The sequence below is a fragment of the Ahaetulla prasina genome, chromosome 7 (assembly GCF_028640845.1).
Source record: "Ahaetulla prasina isolate Xishuangbanna chromosome 7, ASM2864084v1, whole genome shotgun sequence".
Classification (NCBI taxonomy): domain Eukaryota; kingdom Metazoa; phylum Chordata; class Lepidosauria; order Squamata; family Colubridae; genus Ahaetulla; species Ahaetulla prasina.
Genome location: NC_080545.1, coordinates 10,581,122 through 10,595,986, shown reverse-complemented (window position 1 = coordinate 10,595,986; position 14,865 = coordinate 10,581,122). Strand labels below are relative to the sequence as shown.

The window sequence follows — 14,865 nt, the reverse complement described above, 5'->3', positions numbered from 1 at the left end:
GGAAGATGTTGTAGAAATGAAAGGAGAACCTTTAGAAGAAAATAAAGTATGAATCCTCTATAAAAAAAAAAAATAGTGTTGGAAGATAGACAAACTTCCCAAGACAATCAGTGATGAGATTTAGCCAGTTCTGACCGGTTTGCCCAAACCGGTCGGTAGCAGAGATCGCACCCCGGCGTTATGACGTCCTATTTAGTCACATTTTCGAGCCAAGACGTATGCGCAGGAGGCACGCGTGTGAGCAAAGCGCATGGACGGAAGGCCGGGCGTGGGCACGGAAGGTGTGCGCGCGCTGCGAACCAGTGGTAAAAATATGTAAAACCCACCTCTGGAGATAATGGCTAGAAAATGGACATAAGGGAATAGGATACCAAATCTGCAGTGTATAGAGTTAACAGATACTCCTTGACTTAACAACTGCAATTAGAACTGGACTTTCGGTCATACGTTGTGACGGTCATAAGTCCAGGCACCTACCTGACCGGACCTAAGATTTACAACCAGACATAAATGTGAGCCAATTGCCAAGAGCCAGAAATGCAGTCATGTGACCCGGGGGGAGGGGAAGGTACAGCATTTTACAACAGCCGGAAGTGTTTTTACAGGTCATGAAGAACCCCTTTCAAGGCTCTTCTAATCCTGAAACGGCCATTAAACAAATCAATCCTAAGTCATTAAACAATCAGCCATTTAGTGAGTCATTAAATGACTGTTCGAAGTTCCAGTGGCCCTGCAAAAAGCGACTTATGACCATTTTTCATACTTACGACCATTTCAGCGTCCCTGCGCTCACGTGATCAAAATTCAGACGCTTGGCAATGGACTCGTATTTATGACCGTCGCAGTGTCCTGCGGTTTTTTGTAACCCTCCGACAGGCAAAGTCAATGGGGGTGGGGGGTGGGAAGCCGGATTCACTTAATGACCATTTTACTAACTTAACAACCCCGCAGTGATTCGCTTAATAACCGTGGCAAGAAAGGTCGTAAAAAATGGAGCAAAACTCATTTAACATCTCCCTTAGTAACGGAAATTTCGGGCTCAATTGCAGTCGTACGTCGAGGAGTAGCCGCCCGTGGACAGTAATGAAAACCTGAACAACGATGTTGAGTGGAATGATGAAGTGAGAGAGGCTATGGATGAGAAAAACATGTATAACACTTTAGGAAGTTAGCACCCACCCCTCTCCTAGAAGAATGAAATATTCTAGGAAATATTAAAAAGGCAGATTATTATATTTCCCTGGATTAAAAAATGGGAGAAACATGTTTCTAGGTAGGAAGCAGACTCGCTCTTAATAGCCCCCACCCTCCTCAATAGCCCACAGCGGATGTCAGCACTTAAGAGATAAAGAGATAGCGAGCTCTATTCATAAGCAAATACCCTCACCCAAGATCCAACAAAGGTAGAATTAACCCTCTACCCATCTAGCAACAGAACTCACCACATGGCAGCTGGGGAGATTGCATCACCCAGCAAGGTTCAACCAAGGCCTGGGACTCAAAAGGCAACCTACAAAGTTACCCCTGCCATGGCACCATGGGAGTCTGACAACCAATCAGAATACAAACTCAAATTCAAAGCCCCACAGAGGGCATAAATCTCTCTCTCTCTTTCTCACCCATGTGCTTTTTTTTGCCCAGGACTTCAAAACCACGTGGTCCTGTCCACCATTAAACCATCTTTCCAAGCGGCCTCCATGTTTCCAGTGTCTTTCTCCCCACTTGGAACTGAACCCCGATGGACATTTCTTCCAACAACACAATGACAAGTAAAACAGGGAACAAATTGCAAAGATAGAAAATGTTAGGTCAGTGATGGGAGAAACTTTTCAGCAATAAGTGCCCAAAATGGAATGCGGGTGTATGTGCGCGCGCCGGCACTGGAAACCCGAAGACCAGCTGGCTGGCGCAAGAACGCCTGTTTTTTGGCCCGTTTTCAGGGGCATTTTTGGGCCAGAAAACAGCCCAAAAACTGTCTGAAAACGGCCAAAAACAGCCCAGAAAACAACCAGGGTTTTGCCCATTTTTGGAGGCCTTTTCAAGCTCCAAAAATGGCCTGAAAGCAGCCCAAAAAAACAGCCTGAAAACAGCCGAAAAATGGCCTGAAAACAACTGAAAAACAGCCCAGAAAATGGCCTGGTTTTTGCCCATTTTTGGGGCCCTTTTCAGGCTGTTTTTCAGGCCAAAAATGGCCTGAAAGCGGCCCGGAAAACAGTCTGAAAAAAGATGAAAAACAGCCCAGAAAACGGCCCAGAAAATAGCCTGAAAACAGCCAAAAAATTGCCCAGAAAACGGCCTGGTTTTTGACCATTTTTGGGGCCCTTTTCAGGCTGTTTTTCAGGCCAAAAATGGCCTGAAAGCGGCCCGGAAAACAGCCTGAAAATAGTCTAAAAACGGCCCAGAAAACAGCCTTGAAACAGCCGAAAAAAAGCCTAAAAACAGCCCAGAAAATGGCCTGAAAACAGCCAAAAAATAGCCCAGAAAAACTGCCTGGTTTTTGGCTGTTTCCAGGCCGTTTTCCAGCATGCCAGGATCTGCAAAGACCAGCTGGCACTGGAAACCAGAAGAGCAGCGAGTGACGGCGTGCATGCCCACGGAGAGGGCTCTGCGTGGCACCTCTGGCCCGTGTGCCATAGGTTTGCCATCACGGTGTTAGGTTCTGAAGAACATAGTCAAAGAGAGGAAGGAACCATTATAATTTAAAGAGGCAGAGAAATCGCTTTGGTGATTTGAATGGAAAGTGAAAATAAAATTTGTGGAAGGTGATGGTGATGTTGTTTTTTAAAAAAACGAAGCTTCCGTAGATTGAATTGGAATTAAAAGTTAAAGTGAGACAGTGATATATAATAAAAAAGGAAGGGAATGCAACCGATGTTAGCGTTTGTGAAGATTTGTGAAAAGACCGTCATAACGTTGAAAAAATAGTAAGAAGTAGAAGGTTGAACTGGAGAAATGTAAAAAAATATATATATGCATGCGCTTTGTGTGTGAGGTTGCCGTGTGACTCATTTAACATTGTGCGAAAGATTTGCATCTGTGGCTTAGAAACTGGAAGAAAGCTGCTATTGTTCTCCTGTTATAAGGAGAGATAGCACATCGATGTCGCTTATAAACGTATGCGGTTAAAAAGAAAGAAAGAAAAGGAAAAAAGAGAAGTGGTGTTAGGACCAAGATTGAACGGGGCGCCGAAGGAACGCAGACTGAATATCAAATGGACTAATTAGCATGAAAGAACTATGCATGAGGAGGTTTTGATCCTGGGGAGAGATTTGAAATAAAGAGCGGTACTGCAGCACAATTTACACAAAGGATAGTGTGAATGGGTTGAGGGGAGGGGAGAGAAAGTCACGACTGGAGGAAGTTGATAAATTTATCACAACAGAGAGAGAGAGAGGAGGAAAGAGGAGAGAGAGAGAGAGGAGAGAAGAGAGAGAGGAGAGAGGAGAGAGAGAGGAGAGAGAGAGAGGAGAGAAGAGAGAGAGAGGGAGAAAGAGAGAGCGGAGAGAGAGAGACAGAGAGAGAGAGAGAACAAACCGAAAGGCAATTATTAATTGGTCTACGAATCCGGAGAAAGAAAAGATGAATTTGCAAGGAGAAAGGCATGAAGATATATAATAATAAATTCTTTTGGTGCAAACTTGATTCAGTTAATACTCTCCTTCCTCCCCCACATCCCTCTCCTTATCTCCTGCCTTTGCTTAGCCTGAAGGGTGTATGTATATTTAAGCTACTGTTGACACAGTAAGTAAGTAGGTGTGATGTACTGAGAACAGAATTTCACAGCGAGAAATTTTGTTGATATTTCTGTAATTATTGAAAGCTAAGATGGTCCTTCGGGACAAAGTAATGTGTGTGGGGGTTTTTTTGGTTTTTTTTTTAAGAAATTCAGGCTCTACGATCCAATATACCTGTAGTTAGAATTTCAGGAAAGCGGAAAAGAGCTTATCTGCTTCTTGCAGGCAAAGCTAGAAGCCGGCCCACAATCAACACATATTGCCAATCGCATTCCAGCCTTCAAATGTAGTTTAAAAGGGTGTCGCAAAATTTCTTGCCTCCATCCTGGGGAATGTTTTTTTTTCTCTTTACAACGGTCAGAAATGTTCACTTCCAAGCCTGTCCTAACGTGTTTTTGCAAAGTTTGTTCTATTAGAGCAAGGGGTGTCAAACGCAAGGCTCTGGCCAGGGGTGGGATTCAAAAATTTTAGCAACCGTTGCTGGGAGGGCGTGGCCCTCCTGCACCATGGTGGGGGTGGGGTGGGAGGGTGTTTTTGCCCTCCTCAGACTCCAGAGGCTTTTCTCGAGCCTCCAGGAGGGCAAAAACGGCTTCCCCCAGGTTCCGGAGGCCCTCCGGAGGCCGGAAACAGGCCCATTTCCAGACATCCAGAACTTCTGGGAGGCCCGTTTTTTGCCCTTCCAGAGCCTCTGCACGGGCCCTGCATTTACCTGGCATTCAGATCAGGCTGGGTATGGGTGAGGCCAGCCAGTCCTTGGAACTACCGGTTCGGCGAACCAGATGTAAAATTAGTATCCGGTTCGCCCGAACCGGTCTGACCAGCTGAATCCGATCCCTGGATCTGGACCATGGGGCTGTCCTGGAAAATGTAAGGGGCTGGCCTGCTTCACTTCGGCCCGGGCTACCCAATGTGAAGAGGAAATATGCCAGCAGTTTGGGGAGTGGCATCAAGCTGGCCATGCCCACCCAGTTGGTCACACCCATCCAGACGGCGGCAGCCACCAGTCCCCTCCCCCCAACAAGGTCAACCACAGCTCTGATGCAGCCCTCAATGAAATCTGAGTTTGACACCCCTGCACTAGAATAATTACATGGGGATGATACAGGTAGTCCTCAACTTATGTCCAACAATTATACACTGTAAGCCGCCCTGAGTCTTCGGAGAAGGGCGGGGTATAAATGTAAACAAAAAAAAAATTGAGCCTGGAATTTATGTCATTAAGCGAGACGCTTGTGGAGTGAATTTTGCCCCATTCTACGGCCTTTCTTGACGCAGTTGTTAAGTGAAACATGGCGGTTGATAAGTTAGTCACCTCGGTTGTTAAGTGAATCTGGCTTCCCCCCCTTGACTTTGCTGCGTCAGGCAGTCGCAAAAGGGGATTACCTGACCTCGGGACAGAGCAACGGTCATAAGTAGGAACCGGCGGCCAAGCGTCTGAATTTTGATCGCACGATCATGGGGATGCTGCAAAGGTCGTAACGCAGAAAAATGGTCCTAAGTCACATTTTTCCGTGCCCTTGTAACTTCAAACGGTCACTAAACAAACGGTTGTAAATTGAGGACTATCTGTAGAGCGATCCCTCTGGCTATGCCAAAATGTTTTAAAATTGTCCTAAGGGCTCTTACTGCCTCCTGCAGAGCTAAAATGCTGACCGCTAGCTACCAAAAGATAGCAAAGCAAGAACACTTAGACTTAGATACCGCTTCACAGAGCTTTTACAGCCCTCTCTAAGCAGTTTACAGAGTCAGCCTCTTGCCCCCAACAATCTGGGTCCTCATTTTACCCACCTCGGAAGGATGGAAGGCTGAGTCAACCTTGAGCCGGTGAGATTTGAACGGCCAAACTGCAGGCAGCCTTCAGTCAGCAGAAGTAGCTCTGCAGTACTGCAGTCGGACCGCTGCGCCACCGTGGTTCATAAAATGAAGCATTTTTTGCAGGGAATCTAGATTCCAAGTACCGACAATACAGATAACACCCAGACATGTCACTAGAAATCATGAAACTGCATCTCACTTACTTTGGCCATTGTCAGGCAAGGGGATTATTGAAAAAAAGCAACTGTATTTGGAAGAGTTAGCAGCGAAAGAAAACTAGGCCGTCAAAGAACATGGTTCATGGACACCATCAAACTGACACCAGCCAGAGCATGGAAAAACTCGAAAAAGTAATGCAAAGATAGGAAGATGTGGAGAGACCTGGCCCACAGAATCGCCAAAAGTTGGACACAACTGAAGGGATATCATCATCATCTCCATCATCATCATTCTTAGAATCGATCAAGCTTCTCAGACATCCAAGAGCTTTTCTCAAGCATCTAGGTCAGAGGTCTTCAAATTTCAGCATAGCCGGCTGGAGAATTCTGGGAGTTTTGAAGTCCATAAATCTTAAAGCTGCCAAGTTTGAAGACCTCTGATCTAGGTGATGGTGAATCTATTCTAAACATTTAATTTAAAAGTCCCCATTCCCTTAAAACTTTGTTAGATGTTCTGGAGCAGGGGTCTCCAACCTTGACAACTTTAAGACTTGTGGGCTTTAACTCCCAGAATTCCTCAGCCAGCCAAGCTGTTGAAGAGTTGAAGTCCACAAGTCTTAAAGTTGCCAAGGTTGGAGACCCCCGTTCTGGAGGTAGCAACCTATGGAAGTGGAACAGGGGTGAAATCCTCCCAGTTCGGACCGGATGGGGTGATTCTTGGCAGCTGGTTTGGCGATCCGGTAGCGATGGCGGAGCAAAGCTCCGTCCACCCACCTAGGTGTTGTTATTTCCTGGTTTTAACCAGGAAGTAATGTGTTCATTACCTTCTGTGCATGCGCAAAAGGTTTTGCGGATTCACAGGAGGTCTAAGTGCACATGTGAAGCGCGTGCATGATGCATCCACTTTGAAACCAGTAAGGAAGGTAAGTAGATTTCACTGCTGAAGTGGAATTGGGACCAACCAAGGTATCCATTTAGCAGCACATTTTCAAATTCTGTTTGTCAGTTATTATTCTTTCCCATGTTTGTTGTACATGAAGTGTTAATACCACTTTATAACACCTTGGTAAGGCCACGCTTGGAATCCTGCATCCGGTTTTGGTCGCCGTGATGCTAAAAAGATGTGGAGACTCTAGAAAGAGTGCAGAGAAGAGCAACAAAGAGGATTAGGGGACTGGAGGCTAAAACAGATGAAGAACGGTTGCAGGAACTGGGTATGTCTAGTTTAATGAAAAGAAGGACTAGGGGAGACATGATAGCATTGTTCAAATATCTCAGGGGCTGCCACAAAGAAGAGGGAGTCAAGCTATTCCCCAAAGCACCTGAGGACAGGACAAGAAGCAATGGGTGGAAACTAATCAAGGAGAGAAGCAACCTGGAACTAAGGAGAAATTTCCTGACAGTGAGAACAATTAATCAGTGGAACGACTTGCCTCCAGAAGTTGTGAATGCTCCAACACTGGAAATTTCTAAGAAAATGTTGGATAACCATCTGTCTGACATGGTATAGGGTTTCCTGCCTAAGCAGGGGGTTGGACTAGAAGGCCTCCAAGGTCCCTTCCCGAGACTCTGTTATTCTGTTACAGACTCACATGGCAGGTTGAGGAAACCATGTGTAAAAAGAGGCCGTAAATGGGAAATCGCTTGAGAGACGTGGGGTGGGGGGGACTTCGCAGATAGGACAGGAGGAGAAGTGAAAAGCTAAGCAAAGGGTATGTGAGGTGAACTCAGGCCTCCAAACAAAGGAAACACAGAAAACGCTATAAATAAGTCAACGGACTTAAGAGAAATGCCATCTGGGAGCCGATGAGTTAGAGATAACAAAAAGATTAAGACCTGATCTCAGGCAAACGTAAATGCTAGTTGTATATTTGCAACTAGCGATAAGTAAGAGTCCCACGGGATAACCCTGGATTTGCTTATCAAACTTCTCTGGACCATCCAAAACACACCCACAACGGCTTTAGGCTATTCCAGGCAATGCCCCAGTGAATTTTGTAGGTTTATTTGATCATAATAAGCAATAATTATTTTCTACGTAGGATATAGGAGACAATTTACAGATTACTAGGGGTTGTTGTTTTTTGTTGCTTTTTTTTTAAAAAAAGAAATGATCTCAAACTGTAGTTTCTCATCCAGAAACACAAAGATAACATTCTTTTCTAACGGATGGAAGATGGCCGCATGTGACTCCTTTTGTTTTTTTTTTTTAATAGTAACAAAGTTGGAAGGGACCTTGGAGGTCATCTAGTCCAACCCCCTGCTCACGCAGGAGATCTGTACTAGGGGATTTGAACCGCCAACCTCTCTGACTGACAAGCTCAGCGTCTTAGCCACTGAGTCACCTAGTCAGGTTTATTTAAAAGATGGTAACCATCGTTCACTTATGACACCATGGAAAGCTCTAAAACGGATGGTTTTTCACGTTGGCAGAGTAAAATAATATATTGGGGTTGTATCTCCTTTTTTAAAAAAAAAATATTAGAAATAGATATTGAAGTTTTGTCAAATAGATTTCTTACCTCTTGGCTTAAAGAGTTTGACAGCCCTGGTTTAAATGAAGCAAATACTATAGTTCTTTCCAAACAAAGCCAAGTTTGTTTGTTCTGATGAAAAACCTAGTTCGATATAGGATTAGACATTGTTTTTCTGCCTACTGCTTACCACTACTACTGATGATTATAATAATGCTTTTCAGATTATTGTTCTGACGCTACGATTTTTTCCTTTACTTAATTTGTTTTAGACAGAATCTAAGAGTCGCTATTTCTTTAGAAAACGTTTGATGTGGTTTCTGGGAAGTTTTCTGAAGCAGATTCTGGCTTATTTTTTGATTTCCCATTATTATGATTATTATTATTATTGTGGAACGACTTCTTTTATTTTCCTGCCAAATCAGATTTAATGATGTGCCTTATGTTGTGGAATAAATCAAAGGTTTATTCTCCTTGTCTGCACTACTAAAAAAAAAAAAAAGGGAAAATATTAAAAGGATCACAGAAGATAGAGGAGGGTCTGAGATTCTGTCAGACACAGATGGTAAGTTTGATAAAGATCAGAAATGTTCATTTTGTTTCCTCTGGGGCTGCACCCCGAAGTAACAACTATAAATCAGAAGAAATTCATGAGGCTAATGGATCCATCTCCACAAAGCCTGTGACTGAGGCTTTTAATTTCTGATCCTTTTGATTAGGTTAAAGATTCATGATCATCTTTTTTTAAAAGCGCAAATTTGAAATCATTTCCAATTTCGGATCCAACCAAAGTTAGAATTCCTTTCAGCTGCTTTCACAAATAAACACGCGTAAGGTCATTTTAACTCTACATCGTGTTATTTTAAAAGATTTTCTTCTTAGTGCTATTTATATTCTTTCAAGCAAATTTTTCTTTGGAAAGTCATCTTAACATTTCCACGGATTCAATTAGAGTGACCAGCTGGTAAATATGGATTTAATTCTCCATCTTTTCAGCTGATCATTTGGCATTTATTTTAGATTCAGAATTCAGCTCCTCGTTGCGCTCACCTGGAAGCATTTGTATCTTCCTGAAACGTTGGTTTGTTCAAGGATTAGTTTCAATATTGGAAATTTAATGTCACAAGATAAATAGAGGTGGTAGACAAAACTAACCTCCTCGTGCCTCAAAGCCTCTGTGATGCCATGTTTCCCGTTTAAAAATAGATATTAATCTGCTTCTTGTTGTGATTTTTCAGTAAATTGAACCTTTACTTTTGAAAAACTTAGCTCAGGTTAAACTGTTTTTAAAAAGGTCTATAAAAAAGTGAATTTGGTTTACCAGATTGCTTCTTTAGCAATTTGTTCTACTGAAGTGTTTGGTTCTGATGCTTTTGAGATATTTTAGCCCCTATCCATCCTTTTTTAAAAAAAAATTGAAGGAAGCAATATTAATTACTTGGATAGTACCTACTTGGAATGACCTGTTCTTTCAAAACCAATGGAAAATTGCATTAAAGAACGCGATATTATTTTTATCTTAAAATGTGGTTAACACAGCAAAAAAAAAAAACCTCACCCTATTTTATCTGTATTAAATATCTTAGGGTTGTTTAGTAATGGAGACTTAGTTCAAGAGACAAGAGATTTAATTCTAGATTTGTTCCATTGTTACCATATTTTGGGTTCAAATGTATAAGATTGCAATAATGATTTGAAAATGAGAATGGTTTAAGATATATTCTTGGCTGTATTACTAGCGTTCAGAATCTGGGCATCAAGAACTATAAGTTTCTTGTGCATGAAGATGGTAAAAATAATTATTTTCCTGCAGTAGAACGATAAATCTACACCTGGTTTGCACTGTATGCAATTTTTATTTCTGTTAATTAGTTTGGTATAAAAGGGTTTTTTTAAAAAAAAAAAGAAGTAAAGGGGCCTTGGATCATGCTTTGCACTCTCCTTATCTGAATCTTTCCTGGTATTAATTACGAGACTCCTGCCAGTATCAATGGCACAGGTACTCCTTGCTTAATGACTTACAACTCCTCCTCAAAGTTATGACTGTTCCACACATACAGCCATGGTCACATGGTTCGCATTAGCAACTGTCTCACATTTAGAACCGACTGCAATGTCCGATTTTTCTTTTTTTTTTTTGCCAATTTCTGGCAAAAAAATAAAATAAAATGTCCATTTGAGCGAGTGGATTTGTTCTAACGGCCACGCGGCTTGCTTAACGGCCAAAGCAACGCGCGTTACGACCATCGTAAAAATGATTGCGAAATCCAGTCAGCTCGAGCCAGGACCTGTTTAGTGACTGCAACAACTTAGAACGGACATTCCCGGCTCAACCTGGCCATTACGTGAGGACATTTCCTTCTCTCTCAGAGGCTTCCCTCTGAATGGTTTTCAAGACTACAAAAAAAGGAACTTCGGTCGCACTCCATAGGTCAGGGGTGTCAAATTCAAGGCCCCGGGGTGCTTAGATTCGGCCCATGGGGCCACTCTGGAAACAGCGAAGGTCCAGCCTGTGGGCCTCTGCCAGTGAAAACGGAGCTCAGACGAGCTGCGCGCACCCCCCCCCCCCCCCGAGCTCTGTTTTCACTGACAGAGGGTGGCAGGAGGCCATCACAGCCAAAAACGGAGCTCGGGAGCCTCTTTTTGCTGGCAGAGTGCTCGGGCCGCCACAGGCGCCCCCGACATGAGTGATGTCAAGCTGGCCACGCCTACCTTGGCCACCCCCACACTGAGGTCAAACACAACCCCGATGAAATCGAGGTTGCCTTTCAGCTCACCCACCGTTTCCTTTACGCCCCAGTCGTGTAGCTGAAGCTGAGTCTTCACGCTCTTAATTGTACAAAAATGGAAAATGCTTTTCCTTGGCCTTATCTACTACCTGGGAATAAAAGAGGAAGAGGAGAAATCACTGGCTAATCCTTCACGATTTGTTATTTTTTTCCTGAACGATGTTTTCACTCACACACCTCACATTTATTTTTATAGGATGCAAAGTTGGGCATAACTCTTTCTTTCTTTTCCTTTTTTTTTCGTTTTTGAACAAGCACCGATGAGTGTATATTCTAATGGAAGGATCAGAGGTGGTATTCAGCTGGTTCGGACAGGTTCTGGCGAACTGGTAGCGGAAATTTTGAGTAGTTCGGAGAACCAGCAAATACCACCTCTGGCTGGCCCCGCCCCCGCCTGCCCCGCCCCTTCCAGGAGTCCCCACACACCCTGTTTTGGGTCCCGGGGGGCTGCAGGGCGGCCTAGCCTGTAAGGCTAGGGCACCCAATCGATCTCTTTGCTGCCTCCCAGCTGATCGGCGTGGTTGGTTTATTGCTGCCTCCCAGCTGATCGGCTGGGTCTTCTTTTGTTGCCCTGCAAAGGAGAACGGAGCTGGAAAGCAGGTTAGTGGGGTGGGGAGGGAATAGGGATTTTGTGGTATCCTTCCCCTGCCACGCCCGCCAAGCTACACCCACAGAACCAGTAGTAAAAAAAATTGAATCCCACCACCGGGAAGGATGCAACTTCCTAGTAGTTGCCTATTTTCAGGCGCAAACAATTCTGGCCCCACTTCTCTGAAGTGGGGGAGCCCACCGAGGCACCCCCAGTGGGGTCAGAATAATTTGCTGAATCACTAGAGCCAGGAAATTCTGCAGGACCCTACCAGATATGGAGAAAACAAAGCTGACTTGCAAGAGAGATCCATGATTAATTTTATTTTATTTTTTTTGCTTGGTAGCTTGAAACCCCCCACCCCACCCCCTTTGGAAATGGCTGTTTTATTCTGTTAAATATAAAAAACGATGGCTGGTTGTTGCTAGGGAGGTTATCTGTCCTTCGACAGAAGTCTGCAGGTTTTTTTTTCTTTTTTAAAAGAGCAGAGACCGAAGCCTCAGTAAAGGCGTCTTAGCCTAATTATCAAAAGTATGTCATTCCTATCCTATTTTAAGACTACCAGAAATAAGAACTGAGGGAGGGACATCGGCCCAGTCTCCTGACATGTGCCAATTCGCCGACAAGCAGCAGTAGCAGCAGCAAATTCTAACTTTTTTCTTCTTTCCAGAATAAGATGCTTCCAGAGAGATGTCTGCTTCATGCATAGTATGTCTTACGGCAAAGGTGGGGAACTACGGTCCCTTTTATGACTTGTGGACTTCAGTTCCCAGAATTCCTCAGCCAGCCAATCTGGCTCAAGAATTCTGGGAGTTGGAAGCCCACAGGTCGTAAAAGGACCACAGCAATAGCACTTACACACTGCTTCATAGTACATTAAAGCCCTCTGTACCCAGTTTAACAGAGTCAGAACATTGCCCCCCCCGCAACAATCTGGGTCCTCATTTTACCGACCTCGGAAGGATGGAAGCCTGAATGAACTTTGAGCCGGTCAGGATCGAACTGCTGGCAGTGAGCAGAGTAAGCCTGCAATACGGCATTCTAACCACTTTGTCACCAGGAAGGAGAATGAGAAAGGGAAGAAGAGAGAAAGGAAGGAAGGAAGGAAGGAAGGAAGGAAGGAAGGAAGGAAGGAAGGAAGGAAAGGAAAGGAAAGGAAAAAGGAAGGAAGGAAGGAAGGAAGGAAGGAAGGAAGGAAGGAAGGAAGGAAGGAATATCAATAGCAATAGCACATGTACTTTACAGCCCTCTCTAAGCGGTTTACAGAGTCAGACTATTGCCTCCAACCTGGGCCCTCATTTTACCAACCTCGGAAGGACGGAAGGCTGAGTCAACCTTAAGCCAGTCAGGATCGTACTATTGGCAGTGAGCAGAGTCAGCCTGCAACGCTGCATTCTAACCACTGCACCACCATGGCCACAGTACCCCACCCTTGCCTTATGGGGAAGATCTCCAACTGAAAAATATGAGGTATGTATCCGAGAATCTGCCCTGGTCCCAGAATTCCCACTGCATGATTCCAGCTTAAACCTGGTTTAGACTTCAGCATCACTGCACATAGCAATAGCAACAGCGCTTAGACTTACATACCGCTTTACAGTGCTTTACAGCCCTCTCTAAGCGGTTTACAGAGTCAGCATATTGCTCCCAACAATTGCAGGCAGCCGGCAGCCAGCAGAAGCCGCCTGCAGTACTGCATTCTAACTACTGCGCCACCGCGGCTCATCGGGGAACATATGCGTCTGTCGTTTGGAGCTGGTTGCATAGCATTTATTACTTTGGCAAATGTTAGCTTTCTGGCTAGGGGGCGCTCAAACAACAAAGCACCCAGAAGGCGCCTTGCCATCCGCCCGCCTCCCAACAGGAAGTCGGATCAACCAATCGGCAGGCAGCGTGGTTGAGATTTGGGAAGGCTGTGCGCTGGCCTGTCTACAACCACTCGCAACCTCCATTTACCCATCAACCCCTTTGCAGCAGGGATACCCGTCGACACCTACGCGCAGTTGAAGTCTAAATCAAGCTTTAGCGAGACTCACCGACTGCCGAGTCTCTTTTAAACCGATTATAACAGAAACAGCCGTATTTTTCCTCCTGGTTTTAAATTTTAAAGCTGTTTTAAATTTAAAACAGTTTTTTAAAAATAGTTGTTGTTGTTGTTTTTTCAAAGACTGCACCATTGAAATCAGGGGAGGGGGGACATGAGAGAGCAAAAAAAGGGAAGGAAGGAAAATACTTAAAGTACCCCTGATACCCCCACACCCAAACCCCTCTGTCCAAGCAGATCCAATTCACAGGGAGAGGCGTCATCTGAATGGCTGTGTTCAAGTCCCAGTACTCCAGTTGGGTACCAGCCATTTAAAAAAAAGATCATTTCAAAAAGTTAATAGATACATCCGTCGGCTACGTCAGCGATGTAATACTGATCAGTACTAGAGCGTTACTCCACCTACAAGGTTAGAAACAGGGAGCTTTAAGAAGGAGTAGAAAATTGATTCTGAATTCAGGAACGTTCTCTTCTTTGGCAAAACAATGACCGAGAAGATACAAAAAGGGTTCTGTAAATACTTGCGTTCAGTTTAATCCGTCTTGGAAAAAAATGAACTAAGCTGGGTAGGCAACCCCAAAGTCAGACAAAGGGATTCATATATATATAGATATATATATGTATGTTTTTGTAGTTGTTGTTCTGTCCTAACAGCAACAGTTAAGGGCTGATGAAGTTTAAAAAAGAAGTATTTTTAGGCATCGTATTTTTTACCAGTCCTATGAATCTGCTGGAAGAGAGTCATGGAAAAGGCCATGCCAAGAATCTGGAAGACAAGCAAGAAAAAGGATGTCGGAATTAATTGTGGCATACAAACAGCACTTTTATCGAGGCCCAGACCCATACGATCTCGATCAAAAGTCATCAAAGATGGGGGCCATTGCACTAAGATCTGAATTACCGCTCTTCAGCCGTGACTTTTGTTTTCTTTTTAAGACCCTGTAATCCCTGAATTCAGGGTAGAGTCGGGGCAACTGAAAGGAGCTGAGCATTTACTGGCCGGATGCCCTTCCTGACGCCTACGTGGAGTTCACAGCAAATATTCCCTGAGAGAGAGAGAAACATCCGTCACTACTTAGGATTGAACTCTCAGCGTTCTGAGTGGGAGATGGAGCATCTTTACCGCTAGACATATATATATATATATCATCACCATTAAACTGTTTCAAATTCCTGAGACAAATTCCTTGTGTGTCTAAACACACTTGGCCAAATGAAGTTGACTGCAATTCAATTCATTAGCAGGTTTTGGTAAAGGAAAA

The 14,865-nt window shown here is 44.1% G+C and overlaps 1 protein-coding gene across 3 annotated transcripts in view; it reads right to left on the bottom strand.

The window, feature by feature from the left end:
- Nucleotides 1–3,416: 3,416 nt before the first annotated feature.
- The window catches only part of TSPAN9 (tetraspanin 9), a 160,127-nt gene continuing 148,678 nt past the window's right edge, over nucleotides 3,417–14,865 (bottom strand). For 2 of the 3 annotated variants that reach the window (XM_058189590.1, XM_058189588.1), the window contains one exon: nucleotides 3,421–14,369. In XM_058189590.1, coding sequence (XP_058045573.1) covers nucleotides 14,298–14,369 — 72 coding nt within the window. In that variant the 3' untranslated portion in view covers nucleotides 3,421–14,297. Of the gene's footprint in view, nucleotides 14,370–14,865 lie in introns of all 3 variants that reach the window. The other variant, XM_058189589.1, reaches the window with a different exon arrangement.